Raw genomic sequence first — 26,834 nt, 5'->3', positions numbered from 1 at the left:
CTTATCTCCAATAAACCACTAGAAAACCGGAATGGAAGTGTGGCTCAAATCGTAGTGTTAGCTCTGAGCTGAAGAGCTCGGGGATAGTACCTAGGCCAGCAGTTCAAGCCCTACGACCAAGCAAAAACAAAACAAAGAAAAAACTCAAATATAATTAATTAATTGGAGAGAATCAATGTCGTACTTACACTTTTAAGGTTGTTTTTCTTTTTCTATTTTTTTTTTTTCTTTTTTTTTTGGGTCCGGTCGTGGGGCCTGAACTGTAGGCCTGGGCGCTGTCCCTCAGCTCTTCAGCTCAAAGCTAGCGCTCTACCACTTGAGCCACAGCGCCACTTCTGGCTTTTTTCTTTTTTCTTATATGGTACTGAGGAATCAAACCCAGGGCCTTGAGCATGCAAGGCAAGCACTCTACCACTGAGCCACCTTCCCAGCCCTAAGGTTGTTTTTCAAATAAACAATATACCTTGCAGCATGTTTTTAACTCTTTGGGGGAGTAATTAGATAGTAAGCATAAGGGTAGAAATAATGACAAACTTCTTATTCCAGAGTTATGCTTATATGGGCCAGAGTTGTGTTTTTAGTACATTTGGCAGACTTTTCTCTTTTCTTTTGCCAGACCTGGGGCTTGATCTCAGGGTCTGGGCATTGTCCCCTGAGCTTCTTTTGCTCAAGGCTAGCACTATCACTTGAACTACAGTGCCACTTCCAGCTTTTTCTGTGTATGTGGTACTGAGGAATGGAACCCAGGGCTTCATGCATACAAGGCAAGCACTCTACCACTAAGCCACCTTCCCAGCTCGGCAGATTTTTCTTAGAAGTTTGTATGTAGGGCTGGGAAGGTGGCTCAGTGGTAGAGCGCTTGCCTTGCATGCCTGAGGCCCTGGGTTCGATTCCTCAGCACCACATAAGCAAAAAGAAAAAAGCCGGAAGTGGCGCTGTGGCTCAAGTGGTAGAGTGCTAGCCTTGAGCTAAAGAGCTGAGGGACAGTGCCCAGGCCCAGAGTTCAGGCCCCACGACTGGACTAAAAAAAAAAAAAAAGTTTGTATGTATAAACAATTCACTCTTGTATTTACCCTCACTTAAAGGTTAAAAACAAAACAAAACTGGAAATAAGTTGTATTGGTTTTCTTCTTCACATCCCAGAGAATTGTTTTGTATGAATGCTGTAGTTGAAAGAGTTCATGCTTGAGGTATTAAAGTTCTTAGGTTCTCTCTTATTTGGAGATATGTGTGTGCATGCATGCACACACACATCCCACACTCCACTTAATTTATATTTAACAGAATTCCAGGATTACATGTTCCTGACTTACTGTAATTCTCGGTCTTTGCTGGACTTTTACTTTCTAAGCAGGCCCTTTAGGCCTAACTGGCTTTGGGCCAGTTCCAAGATGTTAGCACATAAGGCTGGAGTGCCCGTGGGTTCGGTGTTGGCACCACCCACCGGGCGCGGGTACCAATCACAGTCCCTGTGGGTGATGGACTGCCCAGCACAGCCTTAAGTCTGATTGCGGTCACTGCTGGACCTTGGCGATTGGTCCAGGGGGAAGGCGCGCAACCAATGGGAGCCACAGCTCGCGAGAGTCTGGAGCGCGCGGGAAAAGGACCCATATAAACAGAGGCGGGAGAGTCACTTTCGGATCCGTGGCCACTGAATCACCCTCCAGTAGCCCTTTCTCTTGTCTCCTTCTGTTAGAACATGGTGCGGACTAAAGCAGACAGTGTCCCAAACACCTATAGAAAAGGTGAAGTGATGGAAGCGCGGGAGGAAAGAGTATGGGGGGGGGAGGCGCCTTCCTGTCCGTGGGTACACGGAGTGGAGATCCCCGGGCTCTCTTACCCACTGCACCTAACTCCAGCCTGGAAGCAGCTGCCTGGCCTCTCATCGGGCCTCTTGCTCTTCTGAGGATCATGGGCTCTCCACTCCCAACACTAGGTCTGATACTGCGTGTCTGAACCTTTCCAGTCTGATTTTACACTCATCCACTCCTCTGCCTTTCTTTGCAGTGGTGGCTTCCCGTGCTCCCAGGAAGGTGCTTGGTTCCTCCACCTCTGCCATCAACTCTCCATCTCCTTCATCCAGGAAAGGTAAGGAGTGCGCTTAGGTGTCTGGGGGCAAGAAAACTCTGAAATGGGGTTTGGAAGCTTCAGGTCTCCCCAACAGAAACTGGATTTATACTCTTGCCTCCACACACCCCTAGAATTTTACTTGGGGTCCTCACACTTAAATTTCTTCCTTCCCTTCTAAGAGGGGAGCCTTGGGCTTATAAAGCAGGCTGGGATGGGTGGGGAGAGTCCTTATGGAAGAGAATCTCAAGTGGAGTTCCACTATTTTTTTTTTTTTTGCCTGGCCTGGGGCTTGAACTCAGGTCCTGGGCACTGTCCCTGAGCTTCTTTTGCTCAAGGTTACCACTTGAGCTATAGTGCTACTTATGCTTTTTTTGGGGGTCCAGTTGTGGGGCCTGAACTCTGGGCCTGCGCGCTGTCCCTCAGCTCTTCAGCTCAAGGCTAGCGCTCTATCACTTGAGCCACAGCGCCACTTCCAGCTTTTTTCTTTTCTTTTTTTTTTTTTTTTTTGCTTATGTGGTGCTGAGGAATTGAACCCAGGGCCTCATGCATGGAAGGCAAGTGCTCTACCACTGAGCCACCTTCCCAGCCCCAAGATTTATTCTTTTATGAATGATGCTGGGTATTGAATCCTAGGCCTTGTTCATGCTAGGCAAGTGCTCTACCACTAAGCCATATCCCCAATCCTTGTCTTACATTTTTCTGCTTTTGTTCTACATGTGTTTTCCTCCCTCCCTTCCCCTCTCCTTCCATGTCTTGGACTCTCCCTCTTGGTCCTTCACTCCCCCCCCCCCACTCCCCTGCTTTTTTCTGCCAGTCCTGGGGCTTGAACTCAGGGCCAGGGTGCTATCCCTGAGCTTCTTTGCTCAAAGCTAGCACTCTACCTCTTGAGCTACAGCACCACTTCTGGCTTTTTTTAAATGTGATACTGAGGAATCAAACCCAAGGCTTCATGCATGCTAAACAATCACTCTACTACATTCCCAGTGCGTCTCTTTGAATGTGGTGTCTTTGTATTTTCTAACTTTGTAGTACCTGATACTACAGGTAAAAGAAATAGCTTCATACTGTCCTATTGCCTGGGAGCAGATGAGAAAATGTCTTGCCATTGGATGTTACAATCCTTTCTCTAGAAGTTGATCAGGCTGACATTGCTCATTGTATTCCAGGAAGCATTGTTTAGGCCTCATTGTGTGTGTGTGTGTGTGTGTGTGTGTGTGTGTGTGTGTGTGTGTGTGTGTGTGTGTGTGTGTGTGTGTGTGTGTGTGTGTGTGTGTGTGTGTGTGTGTGTGCCAGTGCCAATCCTGGGGCTTGAACTCAGGGCCTGGACTTTGTCTCTAAGATTTTCCTTCCTGGGGCTGGGAAGGTGGCTCAGTGGTAGAATGCTTGCCTTGCATGCATGAGGCCCTGGGTTGGATTCCTCAGCACCACATAAGCAGAAAAAAGCTGGAAGGGGTGCTATGGCTCAAGTGGTAGAGCACTAGCCTTGAGCTGGAGTTGAGGGACAGTGCCCAAGCCAGAGTTCAGGCCCCTTGACCGACCAAAAAAAAAAAAAAAGATTTTCCTTCCTTCCTTCCTTCCTTCCCTCCTTCTCTTTTCTCCCTCCCTCCCTCCCTTCCCTCCCTCCCTCCCTCCCTCCCTCCCTTCCTTCCTTCCTTCCTTCCTTCCTTCCTTCCTTCCTTCCTTCCTTCCTTCCTTCCTTCCTTCCTTCCTTCCCTTTCCTTCCTTCCTTTCTTTCTCTTTCTTTCTTTCTTTTGTTCCCAGTCTTGGAACTTGAACTCAGGGTTTGGGTGCTGGCCCTGACCTTCTTTGTACTCAAGGCTAGGGCTCTACCACTTTAGCCACAGCACCATTTTTTACTTTCTCGACTTTCTTGCTTGGGCTGGCTTCAAACTGTAATCCTCAGATCTCCCTCTCCTGAGTAGCTAGGATTACAGGTTTGAGCCATCAGTGTGACCAGGTAGCTTTTATAAATATAATCTTATTGTTATTTTTAAGGTGTTATATAGAAGGGTTACCATTTCATAAGTCGAGTAATGAGTACATTTCTTTTTGGGCTATGACCCTAGCTTTTTTGCTCAAAGTTAATGCTGTACAACTTAAGGCACAGCTCCACTTCAGCTTTTTATAGTATGTAACTGGAGATATGAATCTCAGGGACTTTCCTGCTTAGGGTGGCTTCAAACCATGATTCTCAGTTCTTAGGCTCCTGAATAGCTAGGATTACAAGTATGAACCATTGGCACCAGCTTTAAGGTTAATTAGTACACTTATTTTAAGACAGAGTCTCACTATGTAGCACATGCGATCTTCATACTCTTCAATCCTGCCTCAACCAGTTCTGACTGCTGAGATTACAAGTATGTACTTCCAAACCCTAAATTTTTCCCTACTCTGAAAACCTAATTAGAAAATACTTGCTATTTCAAGAGCTGGGAATGTGGCTTAGTGGCAGAATGTTTGTCTAGCATGCGTGAAGCTCTGGGTTTGATTCGTCAGTACCACATAAACAGAAAAAGCTGGAAGTGGCACTGTGTCTCAATTGGTAGAGTGCTAGCCTTGAGCAAAAAAAGCTCAGGGACAGCACCAGGCCTGAGTTCAAGCCTCAGGGCTGGCCAAAAAAAAAAAAAAAAAAAGAAAGAAAGAAAAGAAAAAGAAAATATTTGCTATTTTAGTCTCTTCACATATGAGACTAATAAATGAAGTGTTTTTTTGTTTTTTTTTTGTTTGGTCATGGGGCTTGAACTCTGGACACTGTCCCTCAGCTTTTCAGCTCAAGGTGAGTGCTCCACCACTTGAGCCACATTGCCACTTCCAGTTTTCTGGTGGTTTATTGGAGATAAGAGTCTCTTGGAGTTTCCTGCCCAGGCTGGCTTTGAACCATGATCCTCAGATCTCAGCCTCCTGAGTAGTGAGGATTACAGGCGTGAGCCACCGGCGCCCGCTGAAGTATTTGAAAATAAATGAGTTGGGACTGGGAATGTGGCTTAGTGGTAGCGTGCTTGCCTAGCATGTATGAAGCCATGGATTTGAATCCTCAGTATCACATAAAAAAGTAGTAGAGTGCTAGCCTTGAGCACTCTACTTGCCACTAAGCTCAGGGACAGTGGGGAGGCCCAGAGTTCAAGCCCCGGGACTGGCAAAAAAAAAAAAGGAAGGAAGGAAGGAAAGAGATGAATTTATCTAGAATATTTTACACATTTTATTGTCTTTCTCACTTTTTTTTTTTTTGGTCGGTCGTGGGGCTTGAACTCTGGGCCTGGGTGCTGTCCCTCAGCTCTTCAGCTCAAGGCGAGCGCTCTACCACTTGAGCTACAGTGCCACTTCCGGTTTTCTGGTGGTTTATTGGAGATAGGAGTCTCACGGTCTCTCCTGCCCGGGCTGGCTTTGAACCGCGATCCTCAGATCTCAGCCTCCTGAGTAGCTAGGATTACAGGTGTGAGCCACCAGCGCCCGGCTCTTTCTCACTTCTTAATCATCAGAGCCAACTGAATTGGTCCTTAATGTGAGTTTATATATATATATATATATATATATATATATTTTTTTTTTTTTTTTTTTTGTCGGTGGCGGGGCCTGAACTCTGGGCCTGGGCGCTGCCCTAGCTCTTCAACTCAAGGCTAGTGCTCTACCACTTGAGCCATAGCACCATTTCCAGCTTTTACTACTTATGTGGTACTAAGGAATGGAGCCCAGGGCTTCATGCATGCAAGGCAAGCCACCTTCCCAGCCCCTAAAATATATACCTTTTAAAACTTCACAGAGGTCAGTTGGGTGCCGGTGGCTAACACCTGTAATCCTAGCTACTCAGGAGGCTGAGATATTAAGGATCATAGTTAGAAGCCAGGACAGGAAAGAAATTCTGAGATTCTTAGGGCCAATCAAACACCAAAAAAAGCCAGAAGTAGAGCTGTGGCTCAAGTTGTAGTACGCAAAAGCTCAGGTGCAACACCAAGGGCCCCTGAGTTCAAGCACCAGGACTTACATACATACCAAAAACCCTTCACAGGTGATCATCTTCTTCCTCCTCTTTCTCCTCCTCTTCCTTTTCCTTCTTCTGCCTCTTCCTCTTCTTCCTCTTCCTCTTCTTCCTTTTCTTCTATACAAAAAACCTTCACAGATCTTCCTTTTTTTTTTTTTTTCTTTGTTGGTCGTGGGGCTCAAGCCTGGGCGCTGTCCCTCAGCTCTTCCACTCAAGGTTAGCACTGTATCACTTGAGCCACAGCGCCACTTCTGAATTTTTCTGCTTATGTGGTGCTGAGGAATCGAACCCACCGCTTTATGCATGCAAGGCAAGCACTCTATCACTGATCCACCTTCCCAGCCCTGAGGTGTTGTTTTTTTTTTTTTTTTTGTTGGTCATGGGGCTTGAACTCTTGGTTTGGGCACTGTCCCTGCACTTTTCGACTCAAGGCTAGCGCTCTACTGCTTGAGGCACATCACCATTTCCACTTTTCTGGTGGTTTATTGGAGATAAGAGTTTCACGGACTTTCCTACCCAGGCTGGCTTTGAACCGTGATCCTCAGCTTTCAGCCTCCTCAGTAGCTAGGATTACAGGCATGAGCCACTGGCGCCCAGCCTGAGGTTTTTGTTTTTTATATTTTTGCCGGTCCTATTGAATTCAGGGTTTGGGCACTGTTTGTGATCTTTTGTGCTCAACTCTAGTGTTTTACCACGTGAGACACAGCTCCATTTCTGGCTTTTTGGTGGGTTAATTGGAGATAAGAGTCTCATGGACTTGCCTCTTGAATAGCTGGGAGTACAAGTACAAATGTAAGCCACTGAGGGGCTGTGTGTGTGTGTGTGTGTCTGTGTGTGTTTGTGTGTGTGTGTGTGTGTGTGTGTGTGTGTGTGTTTATTTTTGTCAGTTGTAGAGCTTGAACTCAGGGCTTAGACACTGTCTCTGAACCTTTTCACTCAAGTAAGGCTAATATTCTACTACTTTGAGCCACAGTGCTACTTCCAGTTTTCTGATGGTTAATTGGAGATGAGAGTCTCACGGACTTTCCTGCTTAGGCTGGCTTTGAACTGTGATGCTCGGCTCTTAGCCTCCTGAGTAGCTAGGAATATAGGCATGAGCCACCATTGCCTGGTGGAGTTTACTCTTATGGAACTTTTATATCGTCTTATATAGGCTTTAATTAAAATTACATTATTAAGTGGAATTAGGGGCACATGGCTCATGCCTGTAATCCCAGCTATCTCCAATAAAATACTAAAAAAAAGCCAGAAGTGGAGCTTTTGCTCAAGTGGTAGAATACTAGCTCAAAGACAGCACCTAGGCCCTGAGTTCAAACACCAGTACCAGAAAAAAAAAAAAGTAGAATTAGGGCAATTTTGTTATGCAAGGTGTATCAGGAAAAAGTACAGCAAATTTTAGTGTGACTATATCATAAGACTCATGAATAGCTCTACTTCTGAACAAAATATCAAAAATCAGTTTTCATTTGTAAAAATTCTGTTACTGCTGGGTGCTGAATGCTCACAATTGTAATACTAGCTACTCAGGAGGCTGAGAGTTCGAAGCCAGTTCAGGCAGAAAAATCCATCAGATTCCATTTCCTTAATAACCAGCAAAAAGCAAGGTTGTAAATGTGACTGAAGTGGTCTACTGATGGGTAAATAAGACCCTGAGTTTAAACCCCAACATCACCCCCCCCAAAAAAAAAAACAAACTGTTACAATGGCTTTTCTCAGATAACTACCAAATTGAGCTTGTTGACTGAATATATCTTTATTGTATCTATTTTCTATTTTTAAGTGGATGTATGATTACTTGATACCTTTGAGGGTCTGTAAGTAATTAAGTTTTAGCAGGAGTTGTGACACATACCTGCAGTCCCATCACTTGAGTGGTTTGAGAAAGGAAGATGAAGAATCAGAAGCTGGTATCCAGTGAATTCAAGGCAGCCTGCAGTATAGAATGAAACCTTGTCTCAAAACAAAAAAACAAAGGAAAAGAGTTAAGTTCTTTAAAGAGTGGCATAATATTCTTAGTTCTTACTTAGGTCTGCTTATGTTTTGCAGCTGAAAACAAGTATGCAGGAGGGAATCCAGTTTGTGTACGCCCAATTCCCAAGTGGCAAAAAGGAATTGGAGAATTCTTCAGTATGTCTCCTAAAGGTTCAGAAAAAGAAAATCAGATTCTTGAAGAGGCAGGACCGAGTGGCTTAGGAAAAGCAAAGAAAAAGTAAGTTTTTGGGTTTTGAATATAAAAGAAAATATTCTTTGGGAAATACAGGACAAACAGAATATTGAGTAACATTTCTTTTCAAGCCAATAAGAAAATACAAACCGGGGCTGGGAAGGTGGCTCAGTGGTAGAGTGCTTGCCTTGCATGCATGAGGCCCCGGGTTCGATTTGTCAGCACCACATAAGCAGAAAAAAAAAAAGAGAGAGAGAGAGAATCAAGCCGGGCACCAGTGGCTCACGTCTGTAATCCTAGCTACTCAGGAGGCTGAGATCTGAGGATCACAGTTCAAAGCCAGCCTGGGCAGGAAAGTCTGTGAGACTCTTATATCCAGTAAACCACTAGAAAACCTGAAGTGACATTATGGCTCAATCGGTAGAGTGCTCACCTTGAGCTGCAGAGCTGAGGGATAGCACCTAAGCCCACAGTTCAAGCCTCAGGACTGACAAAAACAAAAAGAGAATCAGTTCCCATTCAGGTAACTGCTACATTTTTTTTTAACTGTCATTTTAGAAGACAGTTTCCATTTATCTTGAATTCCATTAAATTGCCTGCATCTTAAAGAATAAAAGCTTGGAGCCTGGTGCCAATGGCTCACGCCTGTGATCCTAGCTACTCAGGAGGCTGAGATCTGAGGATCATCGTTCAAAGCCAACCCGGGCAGGAAACTCCGTGAAACTCTTATCTCCAATAAACCACCAGAAAACCAGAAGTGGTGCTGTAGCTCAAGTGGTAGAGTGCTAGCTAGCCTTGAGCTGAAGAGCTGAGGGACAGCACTCAGGCCGAGTTCAAGGCCCACAACTAATTTAAAAAAAAAAAAATTAAAAAAAAAAAGCAAGAATAAAAGCTTGCTGGGCACTGGTGGCTCACACCTGTAATCCTAGCTACTCAGAAGGCTGAGATCTCAGGAAAACCCTTCAGAGCCAGCCTGGGCAGGAAAGTCTGTGAGATTCTTATCTCAAATTAACCACCAGAAAACCGGAAATGGTGCTGTGGCTCAAGGAGTAAAACACTCACCTGGAGCTAAAGAGCTGAGGGAAAGCTCTCAAGGCCCACAACCGACCAAAAAAGAAAACAAAAGAAAAACAAGAATAAAGCTGTTAGTTAGGGCCTGTGGTTTAGCCTTCACTTAGTATTCATGGTGTTCTGGGTTCAATCTCCAGCACCAAAATAAGGTTTTTTTTTTTGTCGGTCACGGGACTTGAACTCTGGGCCTGGGCGCTGTCCCTCAGCTCTTCAGCTCAAGCTGAGCACTCTACCACTTGAGCTACAGCGCCACTTCTGGTTTTCTGGTGGTTTATTGGAGATAGGAGTCTCACAGTCTTTCCTGCCTGGGCTGGCTTTGAACCGCGATCCTTAGATCTCAGCCTCCTGAGTAGCTAGGATTACAGGCGTGAGCCACCAGCGCCCGGCTTCCAGCACCAAAATAAGAAGAAACCACCAGTTGAAAGCCACTCCCCCCCAAATATATATCTTATACATATAATGCAATGTGTGTATAGATACACATAATATATACACAATGTATGAATATATATACAATGTAGAAAAAATGAAATATAGAAATTCCTACCACTAGGGGCTGGGAAGGTGGCTCAGTGGTAGAGTGCTTGTCTTGCATGGTTGAGGCCCTGGGTTCAATTCTCAGCACCACATAAGCAGAAAAAGCCGGAAGTGGTGTTGTGGCTCAAGTGGTAGAGGGCTAGCCTTGAGCTGAAGAGCTGAGGGACAGCGTTCAGGCCCCAAGACTGGCAAAAAAAAAAGAAAGAAAGAAATTCCCCCCCAAAAAAGAAAGAAAGAAATCCCTACCACTAGAAACAACTAAAACTAATACCATAATGTATTTACTTTACAACTTCTTTATAAATACTCTAGAATACTTCAAAACAAAAAGCAAAGCAGGGTACTGGTGGCTCATGCCTGTAATCCTAGCTACTCAGGAGGCTGAGATCTGGGGATCACAGTTCAAAGCCAGCCTGGGCAGGAAAGTCCATAGAAACTATCTCCAATTAACCACCAGAAAACCAGAAGTGATGCTATGGCTCAAAGTGGTAGAGAGCTAGGTTTGAGTGAAAAAGCTCAGGGACAGCGCCCAAGCCCTAAGTTCAAGCCCTACAATTGGAGAAAAATAAAAAAAAAGGAGAGATAAAACTATATATACTGAAAAAAAAAACAAAAAAAAAAACTATATATACTGACCAGTATGCAGACTTTTTAGAGGCTGAGGGTTGAGTGTTTTGCTCAATGGCAAAGCATTGGTCTAGTATATTCAAGGTCCTGGGTTCAATCCCCACAATTGTATGGAAATAATAATAAAAAATATGAATATGAATCATGCTTTTTTTTTTTTTTGGTCCAGTGTGGGGCTTGAACTCTGGGCCTGGGTGCTGTCCCTCAGCTCTTAACAAGTGCTCTACAACTTGAGCCACAGCGCCACTTCCAGTTTTCTGGTGGTTAATTGGAGATAAGACTCTCACAGACTTCCCTGTCTGGGCTGGCTTTGAACCATATTCTAATATCTCAGCCTCCTGAATAGCTAGGATTACAGGCGTGAGCTACTAGCACCTGGCTGAATCATGCTTTTAAAGTCTTTAATGACTTGCAAATGCCCGTGATAAATGTTAAGACACACATTCTGGACATAATTGTCCAATCCTGACTGTGTAAAATGCACATGTGAGTGCTATATGAAAATATAACAGCTAGATGCTGGTAGCTATCGAGATTCAAAGCCAGCCTGGGCAGCAAAGAATGTGAGACTCATCTCCAATTAACTATCTAAAAACTAGAAGTGGAGCTGTGGCTCAAAGTGGTAGAGTTCTAGCCTTGAGCAAAAAAAAGAAATTCAGGGAGAGTGCCCAGGCCCTGAGTTAAAGCCCTATGATTGACCCCCATTCCCCCAAAAAAGGCAAGAAAATATAACAAGTATCGGTCATGGTTATTTTTAGGTAAAAACCTCCTCTTGTACTTAGTGCTGCTAACTTGCAACAACAAGCATGTATTTTCAGTATCAAGTAAAAAGCTGGGCACTGTTGGCTCATGCCTGTAATCTTAGATCAGGAGGTTGAGATCTGAGGATGAAAGTTTGAAGCTAGCCCAGGAAAACAAATCCTCGACTCGTCTCCAATTAACCAGCAAAAAAAAAAAAAAAAGTGAAGCCGGGCGCTGGTGGCTCACTCCTGTAATCCTAGCTATTCAGGAGGCTGAGATCTGAGGACTGCGGTTCAAAGCCAGCCCGGACAGGAGAGACCGTGAGACTCCTATCTCCAATAAAAACCACCAGAAAACCGGAAGTGGCGCTGTAGCTCAAGTGGTAGAGCGCTCGCCTTGAGCTGAAAAGCTGAAGGACAGCGCCCAGGCCCAGAGTTCAAGCCCCACGGCCGACAAAAAAAAAAAAAAAGTGAGCTGGTGATACACAGTTCAAGTGGTAAAGCCCTAATACCAACACACACAGACATGCAAAATTACTAAAAAGATAAAGATGGGCTGGGAAGGTGGCTCAGTGGTAGAGTGCTTGCCTCTCATGCATGAAGCTCTGGGTTGGATTCCTCAGTATCACATAAACATAAAAAGTTGAAAGTGGTGATGTGGATTAAGTGGTAGAGTGCTAGACTTGAGCAAAAAGAAGCATTAGGGATGGTGCTTAGGCCCTGAGTTCAAGCCCCAGGACTGGCAAAAAAAAAAAAGACGAAGATGTAGCTCAAGGGTAATGTGCTTATTTACCATGAGCAAGGCCCTGGGTTTGTTCTTCAGCATTAAAAAAAAAAAAAAAATTGCCGGGTGCTGGTGGCTTACACCTGTAATCCTAGCTACTCAGGAGGCTGAGATCTGAGGATCACAGTTCAAAGCCAGCCCGGGTAGGAAAGTCTGTGAGACTCTTTTGTTTGTTTGTTTGTTTGTTTTTTGGGTCCGGTCATGGGGCCTGAACTCTGGTCCTGCGCGCTGTCCCTAAGCTCTTCAGCTCAAGGCTAGCCCTCTACCACTTGAGCCAAGTCGCCACTTCTGGCTTTTTTCTTTTTGCTTATGTGATGCTGAGGAATCGAACCCAGTGCCTCTGGCATGCAAGGCAAGCACTCTACCACTGAGCCACCTTCCCAGCCCGTCTGTGAGACTCTTATCTCCAATAAACCAGAAGTGGCGCTATGGCTCAAGCAGTAGAGTGCTTGCTTTGAGCTGAAGAGCTGAGGGACAACGCCCAAGCCCAGAGTTCAAGCCCCACAACCCACCAAAAAAAAAAAAAAAAATTTTTTTTTAAAGACTTGGAATGTGGCTTAGTGGTGGCGTGCTTGCCTAGCATGTAGGAAGCCCTGGGTTCAATTCCTCAGTACCATATACACAGAAAAAGCTGGAAGTGGCCCTGTGGCTTAAGAGATAGTGTGCTAGACGTGAACCAAAGAAGCTCAGAGACAGGGTCCAGACCCTGAGTTGAAGCCCCAGGACTGGCCAAAAAAAAAAAAAATCTGGAGGAAAAATTCTGCAATGTGTCTTTTCATAGGTTTATTAAACAATAGGACCCAACCTCTCTAAGTTGCTTTTAAAATGTTTTCTTTAAAGGCTGTGTATTTGACTAGGTGCAGGAGGGAAGGGTATAGCACTATGTCACTGTCAATTGTGATGCCCCTTGCATATGACAGCTTTGCCACCTCCACAGTTGCCAGGAACCATAAGATCTGTCAACCCACCAAGCAGCAAGCTGTACATAGCACATCTACCCACAAGGGTAAGAAGATGGGGACTAGGCTCATCCTAGGGCTGCTAATTCTGACACTGGTTCTTCCCATGTAGATTTACTTATATGTTCCTTTAGTCAGCACACCAGGTGCTACATATTGCGTCCACATAGCCTTCCCTTCCAGCAGTTTCCTTAAAATTGCTTCAGCCACTCTCCCAATGGTGTTACTTGCCCTTCTGTATCTCATCTGGTAAGAGACTCAGGCTAATACATATTCTGAAACACAACCCAATGGCACCTACAAGTCCTGTTGCCAAGAAAAATGAAATGAGATCTTCATGAAATTGAATGCTAAAACAAAATCTTGGGAGTCTCTCTGGACTGGTTGAAGACCATATGAAGGATTTACATCTAAAGGTTTTTTTTTTTGGTCCGGTCCTGGGGTCTGAACTCTGGGCATGGGCACTGTCCCTCAGCTTTCAGCTCAAGGCTAGTGCTCTACCACTTGAGCCACAGCGCTACTTCCTGCTTTTTTCTTTATGTGGTGCTGAGGAATCGAACCCAGGGCTTCATGCATGTAAGGCAAGCACTCTACCACTGAGCCACCTTCCCAGCCCCAACATCTAAAGATTTATGTGTAGGACTGAAGAGAAAACCAGTATCAAAAATCAGTTCATGATTTCATGAAATGTGGCTTAAGAAATTTGGACTCTTAGCCGGGTGCCTGTGGCTCACACCTGTAATCCTAGCTACTCAGGAGGTTGAGATGTAAGGTTTGCAGTTCAAAACCAGCCCAGCAGGAAAGTCCATGAAACTCTTTTTTTTTTTTTTTTGTCGGTCGTGGGGGCTTGAACTCTGGGCCTGGGCGCTGTCCCTCAGCTCTTCAGCTCAAGGCGAGCGCTCTACCACTTGAGCTACAGCGCCACTTCCGGTTTTATGGTGGTTTATTGGAAATAGGAGTCTCACGGTCTCTCCTGCCCGGGCTGGCTTTGAACCGCGATCCTCAGATCTCAGCCTCCTGAGTAGCTAGGATTACAGGCGTGAGCCACCAGCGCCCGGCTTCCATGAAACTCTTATCTCCAATAAACCACCAGAAAACCAGAAGTGGCAATGTGGTTCAAGTGGTAGAGTGCTCGCCTTGAGCTGAAGAGCTGAGGGACAGTGCCCAGTCCCAGAGTTCAAGCCCCTATGACCTACAAAAAGAAAAAAAAAAGAAATATGAACTCTTATCTGGGTGCCAATAGCTCACACCTGTAATCCTAGCTACTCAGGAGGCTGAGATCTGAGGATCACGAGATCTGAGGATCACGGTTCAAAGCCAGCCGGTTAGAAACTCCATGAGACTCATTTCCAATACACCACCAGAAAACCAGAAGTGGCGCTGTGGCTCGAGTGATAGAGCACTAGCCTTGAGCTGAAGAGCTGAGGGACAGCGCCCAGACCCAGAGTTCAAGCCCCATGACCAACAACAACAAAAAAGAAATATGGACTCTTTTCTTGTTTGTTTTTTTGCCAGTCCTGGGGTTTGAACTCAAGGCCTGGGCAGTGTCCCTGAGCTGCTTTTTTGGGTCAATGCTAGTATTCTATCACTTGAGCCACAGCTCCACTTCCAGCTTTTTCTGTGTATGTGGCACTGAGGAATTGAATCCAGGGCTTCCTGCATGCTAGACAGGAATTTTATCACTAAGCCATGTTTCCAGCTAGAAATATGGACTCTTAAAACTCTTCCTTGGGCTGGGAAGGTGCCTCAGTGGTAGAGTGCTTTCCTTGCATGCAGGAAGCCCTGTCGATTCCTCAGCACCACAGAAGCAGAAAAAGCTAGAAGTGGCTCGAGTGGTAGAGCACTAGCCTTGAGCTGAAGAACTGAGGGACAGTGCCCAGGCCCAGAGTTCAGGCCCCATGACCGGCCAAAAAAAAACAACAACCAAAAACCAAAACCAAAAACAGAACTCTTCCTTGAAAATCATTTCACCTAGATCTAGAGAAAAAGGATGTACTATGGAGATTCAGTTTTCATTTTTTTTTTTTTTAATTTTATTGTAAAGCTACTATACAGAGGGTTACAGTTACATGAGTGAGGTAATGAGTACACTTCCTCTTGAACATTGTTACCCCCTCCATTGTTTTCCCCCTACCATCCCCTTCAGTTTTCATTTTAGTTTACTGTGAATCTAGAAGGCTGTAAAATAATTAGGCAATATAAAAAAGATTTAATTTACATATGCATGGGAAAGCAGCAGTGGTTCTTTCCAATGTAAACCCTCTGGACTGTTGTAAAATTTCTAATGTCTTGAGGGTTTGTTTTGTTTATTTGGTTCTAGGGATTTAACTCCGAGGGCTTCCTGTACACTAGGCAAGTGCTCTACCAGTGAGTTATATTCCAAGCCCATTGGTGTTGCTTTTTTGTTTTTTTGGTCAGTCGTGGGGCTTGAACTCAGAACCTGGACTTGTCTTTGAGCTCTTTCATTCAAGGCTAGCCCTACCACTCTGAGCCACAGTACCACTTCCAGTTTTCTACTGGCTAATTGGATGTAAGAGTCTCATGGACTTTCCTGCCCAGGCTGGGCATTTCGTTTTTTATATAGTAACTGATACGTTTTAGAATCTATGTTGTTTTTTTCCCAAGTCCTGGGGCTTGACCTTGGGGCCTGCACAATGTCCCTGAGCTTTTTTACTCAAGGCTAGCACTCTACCACTTCAGCCACAGAGCCACTTCCAGCTTTTCTGAGTAGTTTATTGGAGATAAGAATGTCACATGGGCTGGGAAGGTGGCTCAGTGGTAGAGCGCTTGCCTTGCATGCATGAGGCCCTGGGTTCGATTCCTCAGCACCACATAAGCAGGAAAGTGGTGCTGTGGCTCAAGTAGTAGAGCACTAGCCTTGAGCTGAAGAGCTGAGGGACAGCACCCAGACCCAGAGTTCAGGCCTAGGACCAGACCAAAAAAGAAAAAAAAAAAAGAATGTCACAGATTTTCCTGCCTGGGCTGGCTTTGATCAGAGATCCTCAGATCTCAGCTACCTGAGTAGTTAGCATTACAGGCCTAAGCTACTAGTGCCTGTTTTTTGTTTTTGTTTTTGTTGTTGTTGTTTCTTAGGCCAGGTCTTTCTGTGTAGCCCTGGCTGGCCTCAAACTCAGAATCCTTTTGTTTCTGCATTAAAGACATGCCACCACAGCTAGTCAGGAATGAATAATTCTTAAATATATATACTTAAAACAAAATGGTATTTTCAGCATGTTACCATCAAATAAAGTATCAGATTTCTGCCTCCCTGCAAAAATGGTGGTGTCAGATTCTTATAGATACCTTATTGAACTAGATTTCAAAACCTCAAGTACACTGAATTCAACCCATCCTAAAATCCTACTTTATATTTCTGCATACATTGAACTATTTATTTATTTATTTATTTTTGCTGGTCCTGGGTTTTGTCAGGGCCTGGGTTCTGTCCGTGAGCCTCTCTGTGCTCAAAGCTAGCATACCACCACATGAGCCACAGTGCTACTTCTGGCTTTTTCTGTTTATGTGGTACTGAGGAATTAAACCCAGGGCTTTATGCATGCTAGGCAAGCATTCTATCACTAAGCCACAGTCCCAGCCTCCACTGAACAATTTTTTTAAGGATTTCTTTATTAGCAAACAGTTGTACAAGGGAGGTTTGTGACATTTCCATATATCTTGAATATATATATATATATATATAATTTTTATTTTTATTTTTTGTCTGTCAGGGGGCTTGAACTCTGGGCCTGGGTGCTGTCCCTCAGCTCTTCAGCTCAAGGCTAGTGCTCTACCACTTGAGCCACTGTGCTACTTCCGGTTTTCTTTGTTGTTTATTAGAGATAAGAGTCTCCTGGACTTTCCTATCTGAGCTGGCTATGAACTGTTATCTTCAAATCTCAGCCTCCTGAGTAGCTAGTATTACAACCCTGAGCCACTGGTGCCTGGCTTGAATAATTTTTATAATTAAAAAAAAGATCTGTTTTGAAGTCTTATTTGACAAGCCTTGTAATTAGGAGGTAGATGTGGCAGATATGGTGGTAAACTCCTGTAATTCTAGCACTTGAAGACTGAGGCAGGAAGATCTTTGCTGGGATCCTGAAAAAGAGATACAGAGTTAGAAAGTAATCTTTGGTCCACATGACCACACATTGATGTTTTGTTATTTCAGTACCCAATTTGGGCATAGACATTAGTTTTAGTAAGTTTTAAGCTAGTATTTGCCATTTTCACAAACCTACAGTATAGGAACAACCAGATCCAACAGACCCCAAGCTATGTACTGTATATGGGACTTGAACTCAGGATTTGAGCACTGTCCCTGAGCTTTTTTTGCTCAGGCTAGCACTCTACCACTTGAGCCCCAGCACCACTTCTGACTTTTTCTGTTTATGTGGTGCTAGGAATCGAACCCAGGACTTCATGCATGGTAGGCAAGCACTCTACCACAAAGCTACATTCCAGAACACATTTTAAAAAAAATTTACTTTATTGTTATTATAGAAATGATGCACAAAAGGGTTACATTTACATGAGTCAGGTAAAAAGTACATTTCCTTTTGTACAATGTCATCTCTTCCCTCATCCTCTCCCATTCCCTTCCTCCCAGCTTCACTCACAAGTTGTATAATTCACTTTCATCAGTGTCCAGTGCACTCCACTGTTGCACTTTTTTACCCTTTTTCTTGAGTTATGTGCCCTTCCCTCTCGCACTCCTGCAGATATACTCGTGAATACACTGGATATAAGGTAAACAATGCAGAATCATCAGAAAAAGGAAAAACAAATTAAAGTTTTGTTTCCATATCTTAGGAATTCCAGAACACACTTTAATCTTCAAATTGTTTATTACTTGCATGAATGAAATAGAATCATTGGCATTACAGTCAACTGTGGGTCTAATATTAATCATCACAGGAATAAAACAGGAATAAAGTTCATGAACTTTGCGTACATGGAGATTATACAGAGTATACAGATATTCTCATAAGCAACCTCAATTCATAGTATATTGTCTGTGATATAATATTTACATTGTTTTAGGTTTCTTAGATTTGCTTTCATATAGCAGAGTTGTAATTACTTTATTGAAATAGCAAATAGGTTTATTAAAAGGAATATGAACTTTTTTTTTTTTTGCCGGTCCTGGGGCTTTAACTCAAAGTTTAAGGACTGTCTCTGAGCTTTATACTTCAGGCTAGTGCTTTACCATTTGAGGCACAGCACCACACCATCACTTCTGGTGTTTTCTGAGTAGATTATTGGAGGTAAGAGTCTCACAGATTTTCCTGCTTAGGCTGGCTTCAAACTGCAATCCTTGGGCTGGGAAGGTGGCTCAGTGGTAGAGCGATTGCCTTGCATGCATGAGGCCCTGGGTTCGATTTCTCAGTACCATATAAGCAGAAAAAAAAAAGCCGGAAGTGGTGCTGTGGCTCAAGTGGTAGAGCACTAGCCTTGAGCTGAAGAGCTGAGGGACAGTTCCCAGGCCCAGAGTTCAGGCCCACAACTGGACCCAAAAACAAACTGCAATCCTCAAATCTCAGCCTCCTGAGCAGCTAGGATTATAGGTGTGAGCCACCAGCACCTGGTGGAGTATGAACTTCTGAATTTATATTCTGAAATAGTTATTTCAAGGGCCTGATTTTTCTCCCCAAATCAGGGTAAGCTTCTCTCAATTGCATGGGGAAGAGTAAGAATCAAGAATGACTATCTGCTTAATTTTTTTTTTTTTTTTGGCAGTCCTGGTGCTTGACCTCAGAGCCTGGGCACTGTCCCTGAGCTTCTTTTGCTCAAGGCTAGCATTCTACTACTTGAGCCACAGCACTACTTCCAGCTTTTTCTGTTTATGTGGTCATGAGGAATTGTACCCAGGGCTTCATGTATGCTAGACAAGCACTCTACCACTAAAGCCACATCCTCAGTCCTTTGGCTTAAATTGTGACTAGAACTATAATGTCCAAAGTAATTGGTCCTTGCCAAAAGAAGTCTGGATCATGATAGTATTCACTTGTTAGCATTAATTTCTAGAAAAGTACATTGAAAAGTGGAGCTGTGGCTCTTAAGTGATAGCTCTACCTTTGAGCAAAAGAGGTCAGAGACAAGACCCAAGCCCTGAGTTCAAGCCCCATAACCGCCACCACCACCACCAAGAAAGAATCAGCCAAAGTACAGTGAAGACCTGTTAGTAATCTATTATCATTAGATACCAACTCTGAATAGTTCTGTGATAGTTTTTATTTCCTTTTTAAATAAAAATGTCAGGCTATAGATGTGGCTTAGTGGTAGAGTACTTGCATAGAATGCATGAAGCTCTGGGTCTGATTCCTCAGAACCAATATAAACAGAAAAGGCCAGAGGTGGTGCTGTGGCTCAAGGGGTAGAGTACTACCCTTGAGCACAGACAGGTTCAGGGACAGTGCCCAGGCCCTGAGTTCAAGCCCCAGGACTGGCCAAAAAAAAAAAAAAAAGGAAAGTCATTGTAATCAAATAGAAACCATCATTCCTCCAAAACAAAAGTCAAACAAATTAAGTTTTGCTTTTGCATTAATACTTGAAATTTGTAGAATTTTTTGCAAAGTAATGGGCTTTCCTTTTCTAGTCATTTGAGTAGATCTACAATACTTTAATGTTCCTGATGTATGTTTTTAACTATTTTATTAAACAGTTGATACTTAGGTAACTATTAAAGTTCTCTATTCTTTTTACAGAACATGTCCTTTGCAACCTGATCACTCAGATGATGAAAAAGAATAGAACTTTATTATTCATCTTTGAATAATGTCTTGTGTTTACTCTGGTATCCTAGAAGTGTATGAAGATGTTTGTCCAACTGGCTTTGTTAAATAGGCATTTAATTTAGAAAATGAGGCAAAGACTTAATTGTTAAAAAGTAATTGTGAATTGAAGAATTTGTAAAATTATGGCTACTTGTTTAGCTCATTATTCAATTTAATGCAATATGTTGTTTCTTTGACCTAGTATTAAGCTTCTGTTCTCATAAAAAATCAGATTTCATCATCTAATTACTAATCTGCTACTTTGAGGTTTGTTTAGATTTGTACTGATGCCATTTTTATGAACATTTGATTATTGGAATGGGGCCATATTTCTATTCCTTTTGTTTGCTTTAAGAGAAAACACAGACTTTTGCACATCAAAGAATTCAGTGTTACTTAAATTTAAATAACATCTATCATTTTTCGGAAAGGGAGGCCAAAGGCATAATGTTGAAAAAAATGATGGGTATCTTTTTAAAAATTGTTCAAGACAGGTCTGGGAAGGTGGCTCAGTGGTAGAGTGCTTGCCTTCCACGCCTGAGGCCCTGGGTTCAATTCCTCAGCACCACATACGTAAAAAGAAAAAAGCCGGAAGTGGCATTGTGGCTCAAGTGGTAGAGCACTAGCCTTGAGCTTAAGAGCTGAGGGACAGCGCCCAAGCCCAGGGTTCAGGCCCCACAAACGGACCCCCCCCCCCAAAAAAATGTTCAAGACATTTTGGTCTTAAGTTTAAATGAGTGATAATGGAAGCTTCTAAAACATCAGCAAAGAGACAAAAAACTAGCATAGAATCTGCAAAACAGATTACATATGTAGACTTCATTAAGAGTAGAATTTTTTTTTTAATTAAAAGAAAAGATTTATTACTTTTTTTTTATGTGGTACTGAGGAATCAAATCCAGGGCCTCATGCAGGCTAGGCAAGTACTCTATTACTAAGCCACATTCCCAGCCCCAAGACTAGCATTTTCTTTAGGTATGCTTTTAATATCAAAGAATTACCCTTTGGGCTTATAATTTTCAAATCGTATATTAATAAAACTTGATAGGCAAATCAAAACGTAAGCCCAGAGCTACACCTAAAATCCTGGTGTTCCTATTCCATTTCTTTTTAAAAAAATCATAATATGTAATAAACATACATATGTAAGAATATATCATTTTTTTTCCACAACTTTTTTTTTTTTGTGAAAATACTGTACAGAGGGGTTACAATTACATGGGCAAGATAATGAGTCTATTCCATTTCTTAAAATAATCAGTGATAGCGGGGCACCAGTGACTCATGCCTGTAATCCTAGTTATTCAGAAGGCTGAGATCTGAGGATCATGGTTCAAAGCCAGCCTGGGCAGGAATGTCCATGAGACTCTTATCTCCAATTAACCACCAGAAAACCAGAAGTGTCAATGTGGCCCAAGTGGTAGAATACTAGCCTTGAACTGAAGAGCTTAGGGACAGCACCTAGGCCCAGAGTTCAACCCCACAACCGACAAAAAAAAAAAAAAATCAATGATATAACTGAAGAGAGATGGGTATAATGTTTGTTAATCCATTCTTGCTTCCTCATCATACTTTTTGTTTACTGATAGACTGTCAGTTTTCAAAACTATCCATGTTTTACCAGGCAAGTTTTTGTGAAATTTGTTTGAAATAAATGACTACTTCCTTCACAATAGTGTCCACTTGTGTACTACCTGATATTAATATATATATATTCCAAATATAAATAAGTGCATCAGTCTGATTTTTATTAATTTCAAAAACAGTTCTGAGACCTGATTACTTTGGATTAAATTGTCTTTTGCAGGTGAATACTAAGCATGATTTTTCCCCCTAAGTATATGTTTGATAATAAGGTCTTCTTTCTCTTACTGACCTCCCTTTCTCCTTCTCTGTTTTAGATAGTGCATTGTTATGTAACCTCTCTGCCAAGTCTAGATCTTCCTGACTCATTTTCTCAAGTACTGAGATTGCAGTTGTCTGGCCACCACACTGGACATATCATTTTTTAAAAAAGCATCAAAATAAACCCAAAAAAGGAAGCCTAAACACAACGTTTCTCATATATAGTTTATAAATTCTATTGCATTTAGAACTCTTCATATTAATCCACTTTCAAAAAATTGAAGGTAGAGTTGGGGAGTAGTCCAACCCAGAATTGTTACATTTGTTCCTTTTAGCTTTTCTTTTTTTTTTCAGTTGTGGGGCTTGAACTCAGGGCCTGGGCACTGTCCCTGAGCTCTTTTGCTGAAGACTAGTGCCCTGTCACTTTGAGCCACAGCTCCACTTCAGTTTTTTGTTGTTTTTTTTTTCCCCAGGGGTTAATTGGAGGTAAGAGTCTAGTGGGGACTTTTCTTCCCTGGCTGGTTTTGAACCACTTATCCTCAGATCTCAGCCTTCTGAGTAGCTAGGATATATCTGTAGCCTTACCATACTAAGGCTTTATATTCTACATTCTATTTATGTCACTTACATACCTAGGCTAGTTCCACTGGGGGATTGAATTATATATTGCTTAAACACACAAAACTAAATTTGACTTTCTTCAAATGGGCCCTAATTATTTATTAGCTTTCCCTTCAGTCTTTGTATCTTTTGCATTTGGAGATACCAATGGAACTTTGAACAAGGATTTTTTTTTTTTTTTTTTGGGGGGGTGGTCTGGTCGTGGGCCTCAACTCTGGGCCTGGGAGCTGTCTCAGCTCCTCAGCTCAAGGCTAGTGCTCTACCACTCGAGCCACAGCGCCACTTCTAGCTTTTTTTTTCTGCTTATGTGGTGCTGAGGAATCGAACCCAGGGCCTCAGGCATGCAACCCAGGGCCTCAGGCATGCAAGGCAAGCGCTCTACCACCGAGCCACCTTCCCAGCCCATGAACAGGGATATTTAAAAATGATTAAATATGGGGCTGGGAAGGTGGCTCGGTGGTAGAGTGCTTGCCTTGCATGCCTGAGCTGAGGCCCTGGGTTCGATTCCTCAGCACCACATAAGCAAAAAGAAAAAAGCCGGAAGTGGCGCTGTGGCTCCAGTGGTAGAGCGCTAGCCTTGAGCTGAAGAGCTGAGGGACAGCACCCAGGCCCAGAGTTCAGGCCCCACAACTGGATCCCCCCCCCAAAAAAAAGATTAAATATTAGGAAGCTGCATGCTGGTAGTTCACACCTATAATCCTAGCTACTTAGAAACTGAGATCTGAGAACCACAGATTACTAGGCAGGAAAGTTTGTGAGACTCATATCCATTTAACCACCAAAAAGCCAGAAGTGGCTTTTTGAGCCACTTGAGGCTGAAGTGATGGAACAAAAATCTCAGGGACAATACCCAGGCTCTGAGTTCTTAGGACAGGCACAAAAATAAAAAAGAATATTGGGTCAGCGGGCTGGTGGTCCATGACTATAATCCTAGTTTCTCAGAAGGCTGAGATGTAAAGTGATTCAAAGCTAGCATGGGTAGGAAAGTCTGTGAGACTCATTTCCAGTTAACCATCCAAAGAGCTAGAAGTGGATGTGTGGCTAAAGTGGTAGCCTTGGGCAAAAAAGCTCAGGGTCCTGAGTTCAAGCATCAGTACTGTGCACAAGAAAAAAGTATTAGGTTTCCCCAAAATAAATGTTAAACCTGCCAATTCTGTGATGTACTGGCTTGCAAAAGGTATGTGGCAGTAGTGTTTTAACATTCATATTAACAAAATTGATTTGTGGCCCTGGCACAGGTGGCTCAAGCTGATAATCATCACTATTCAGGAGGCTGAGATCTGAGGATCAGGGTTCAAACTCAGCCCAGGCAGGAAAGGCTTTGAGACTCTTATCTCCAATTAACCAGCAGAAAATTGGAAGTGGAGCTGTGGCTCAAAGTGGTAGAGTACTAGCCTTGAGCACAAAAGCTCTCCACAGTGCCCAGGCCCAGAGGTCAAGCCCTATGACTGACAAAAGAATTGATTTCTCACCCAGGTGCTAGTGGCTCACACCTGTAATTCTCACTACTACTTGTGGCTCAAGTGGTAGAGTGCCAGCCTTGAGCCAAGAAGGTGAGGCCCCGGACTCAAGCCCCAGTACCAGCACAGTGCATGTGTGTCTACACATACATACATACACAAGTATAGATTTCTCTGATATTTCTCATAGAATCCTAAAAGTATAGTTGAACTCATGCTTAGTTTTAAATGGGCATCTTACTTTCCGTGTTTAGTAGTCTCTAAGTAGTGAGAATATTGGAAATGCAAGAATTACAGAAGTCATGAGATCACCTGGGAGTCAGGCCAGTTAGTTATATACCTATGCAAAAGTGACTGAAAAATTTAAAAGCCAACTATAGGAAGAGAGAATAAAAACAAATCCTGCCTATGAGTAATTTTTATTCTGGCAATGGATAAAATGATTAATGGATAGGAATTTGCATATACATATGGTTTAAACTTCTTACACGGGGGGTGTGACTCAAGTGGTACAAATAGAAAGCCCTAAATTCAAACCCAAGTACTATTAAAAGATTTATGAGCTGTGAGGTGGCTCAGTGGTAGAGTGCTTGCCTTGCATGCATAAGGCCCTGGGTTCGATTCCTCAGCACCACATAAGCAGAAAAAGCCGGAAGTGGTGCTGTGGCTCAAGTGGTAGAGCACTAGCCTTGAGCTGAAGAGCTTGAGCTTAAGAGCTTAGGGACAGCACCCAGACCCAGAGTTCAAGCCCCATGATGGACCCTCCCCCCCCAAAAAAAAAAATTGTGCTGGTGGCTCATGTCTGTAATCCTAGCTACTCAGAAAGTTGAGATTTGAGGATTGTGATTCAAAGTAGGCCTAAACAGGAAAGCCTGTGATTCTTTTTTATTTTTTGGTCAGTTGTGGGGCTTTAACTCTGGGCCTGGGCACTGCCCCTCAGCTCTTCAGCTCAAGGCTAGCACTCTACCATTTGAGCCACAGCGCCACTTCTGGTTTTCTGAGTGGTTTATTGGAGATAAGTGTCTCATGGACTTTTCTGCTCCAGCTGGCTTTGAACTGCTATTCTCAGATCTCAGCCTCCTGAGTAGCTAGGATTACAGGTGTAAGCCACCAGCGCACAGCTATCTGTGACTCTTATCTCCAATTAACCATCAGAAAACCCGAAGTAGTACTGTGGCTCAAGTGGTAGAGTGCTAGCCCTGAGCCTCATGAGCTCAGGGACAGCACCCAGGTCCAGAGTCCAAGCCCCATGACCAAAAAAAAAAAAAGACTTTATACAGAACAAATTTACTTAATATGTCTGAACATAGCTACCAGAATTCCAGACAAACTGTTACTCATCAGCTCATATTTTGCTTCTCTAATGTAAAGGTTTTGATATGTTGACCTGTTAGCAGTTGAAATATAGGATTTCATAGTAACCAGTTTATCACATGTCACTTTCAGCCAGTTTTTTTTTTTTTCCACCTGGTCATAGGGCCTGAACTTGGCCTGGGCGCTGTCCCTTAGCTCTTGAGTTCAAGGCTAGCATTCTACCACTTGAGCCACAGTGCCACTTCTGACTTTTTCTGCTTATGTGGTGCTGAGGAATTGAACCCAGGGCCTTATGTATGCAAGGTAAGCACTCTACCACTGAGCCACCTTCCTAGCCCCCTCTATACTTTGAGCCACAGCTCTACTTCTGGTTTTTGAGTGGGTAATTGGAGATAATAGTTTCATTGGAGTCCAGCGCAGGTGGTTCATGCTTGTAATCCTAGCTATTCAAAAGACTGAGATCTGAGAATATCAGTTCGAAGCCAGTGCAGGCAGAAAAGTCCTTGTGAGACTCCTCCAATTAACCACTCAAAAACAAAGTGGACTGTGGCTTAAGTGGTAGAGTGCTAGAAGCACAAAGAAGCTCAGGGACAGCACCCAGGCCCTTAGTTCAAGCCCAACAATCGACAAAAAAAAAAGCCTCACCAGGACTTTTCTGCCCGGGCTGGCTTCGAATCGAGATTCTCTCAACTCAGCAGCTTGAGTAGTTAGGTTTAGAATTCTAGGAAGTTAGCCACTGGTGCCCTGTAGAATGAGGTTTCTTACTGACACTTGTCCAAGGTGTACATTGATTTATAGGTTAGATATTTTCCGCCTTCGAAGTCTTGGTTACAGGCTTCCTTTGGCCTTTTTTCTGCTTTAAGGATTAACATAATTGTAGGCAATTTAGATCTAATCTTTTAAATCTTCCATTTAGCTCGGTTATTTCCAGGCCATCCACAATACGCACAATTTTCACAAAAGATGTGAAGACCAAACTTTTCTCACCATTCGTCTGTCACAGATGAATTGCATGAAATAGTGAAGAAATTTTGTTTTCTTCTTTTAAGTTCTGTTTGAAGCCGGTCACTGGTGGCTCGTGTGTGTAATTATAGCTACCCAGAAGGCTGAGAAAATGAAGATTATGGTTCGAAGCCAGCCTGGGAGGAAAAGCCCATGCGATTTATTCCAATTAACCACCAAAAAAGCCAGAAGTGGAGCTGTGGCTAAAGTGGTAGAGCTCCAGTCTTGAGAGAAAGAAAAACAAATCTCAAGGACAATGCCAAGGCCCTGAATTCAAGCCCTAGGACCACACACACACACACACACACACACAATCTTGTTGAAACACAATGGAAAATCCACCAGAGGGAGATGCTTCCTAAAACGTCAGAAAGTATCGCGAAGAACCAGGAGCGCCTCAGGGGGAGCCACTGGGGCGGCCTAAGACGCCGTGGGAGGGAGCAGGTGTGCGTAATTGATTGGTTGAGGGGGGGAAGGTGAAGAATACCTCCACGTCCCCATCAGCGAAGCGCTCAGATCGCGAACAGAAGGTAAAGAAGAAAGTGCTGCGGAAGGAGAGCGCGGACAACTCCCCACCTGCCTTGGGATAGTCCCAGTAGAAACCCAGGAGTGGGAAGGCACTTCCGCTTAGCAACCCCACGCTGTTGCTAAGGAGGGGCTCCGGCGAGGATAACCCGGAAGTGATCACGTCAATTTCTCCGGCGGGGGGGGGGGGAGGCGGGGACGTCCTGCTTTCGGTTTGTCCTATCAGGAGCGCCTGAGTGCTCTGCGGGCTCTGAGCAGTGGGCGGGGCCAACGCTAGTAGTTCCGGCTGGGCTCCGGCCGCCCCCCCCTAGGCTCCTCGCCTTCCCCCTCCCTCCCTTCCCCTCCGCCTCCTCCTCTCCTCCC

The 26,834-nt window shown here is 43.6% G+C and overlaps 1 protein-coding gene across 2 annotated transcripts; it reads left to right on the top strand.

Moving 5' to 3' along the window:
- Positions 1-1,612: 1,612 nt before the first annotated feature.
- On the top strand, positions 1,613-19,950 carry Pclaf (PCNA clamp associated factor). Of its 2 annotated transcripts, XM_042687725.1 has the most exons (4): positions 1,618-1,745; positions 2,008-2,088; positions 8,096-8,258; positions 19,636-19,950. In XM_042687725.1, exons 1-4 carry the CDS (start codon positions 1,700-1,702, stop codon positions 19,679-19,681), a joined length of 336 nt encoding a protein of 111 aa, XP_042543659.1. In that variant the 5' UTR covers positions 1,618-1,699; the 3' UTR covers positions 19,682-19,950. The 2 variants fall into 2 exon arrangements, with proteins under 2 accessions (XP_042543660.1, XP_042543659.1); XM_042687726.1 differs by lacking the exon at positions 8,096-8,258 and having other exon boundaries at positions 1,613-1,745.
- The last annotated feature ends 6,884 nt before the right edge of the window (positions 19,951-26,834 follow it).

This window comes from Dipodomys spectabilis, unplaced genomic scaffold (genome assembly GCF_019054845.1).
Source record: "Dipodomys spectabilis isolate Male_0828 unplaced genomic scaffold, ASM1905484v1 ptg000108l, whole genome shotgun sequence".
Classification (NCBI taxonomy): domain Eukaryota; kingdom Metazoa; phylum Chordata; class Mammalia; order Rodentia; family Heteromyidae; genus Dipodomys; species Dipodomys spectabilis.
This window is presented reverse-complemented; position numbering and strand designations above follow the sequence as displayed.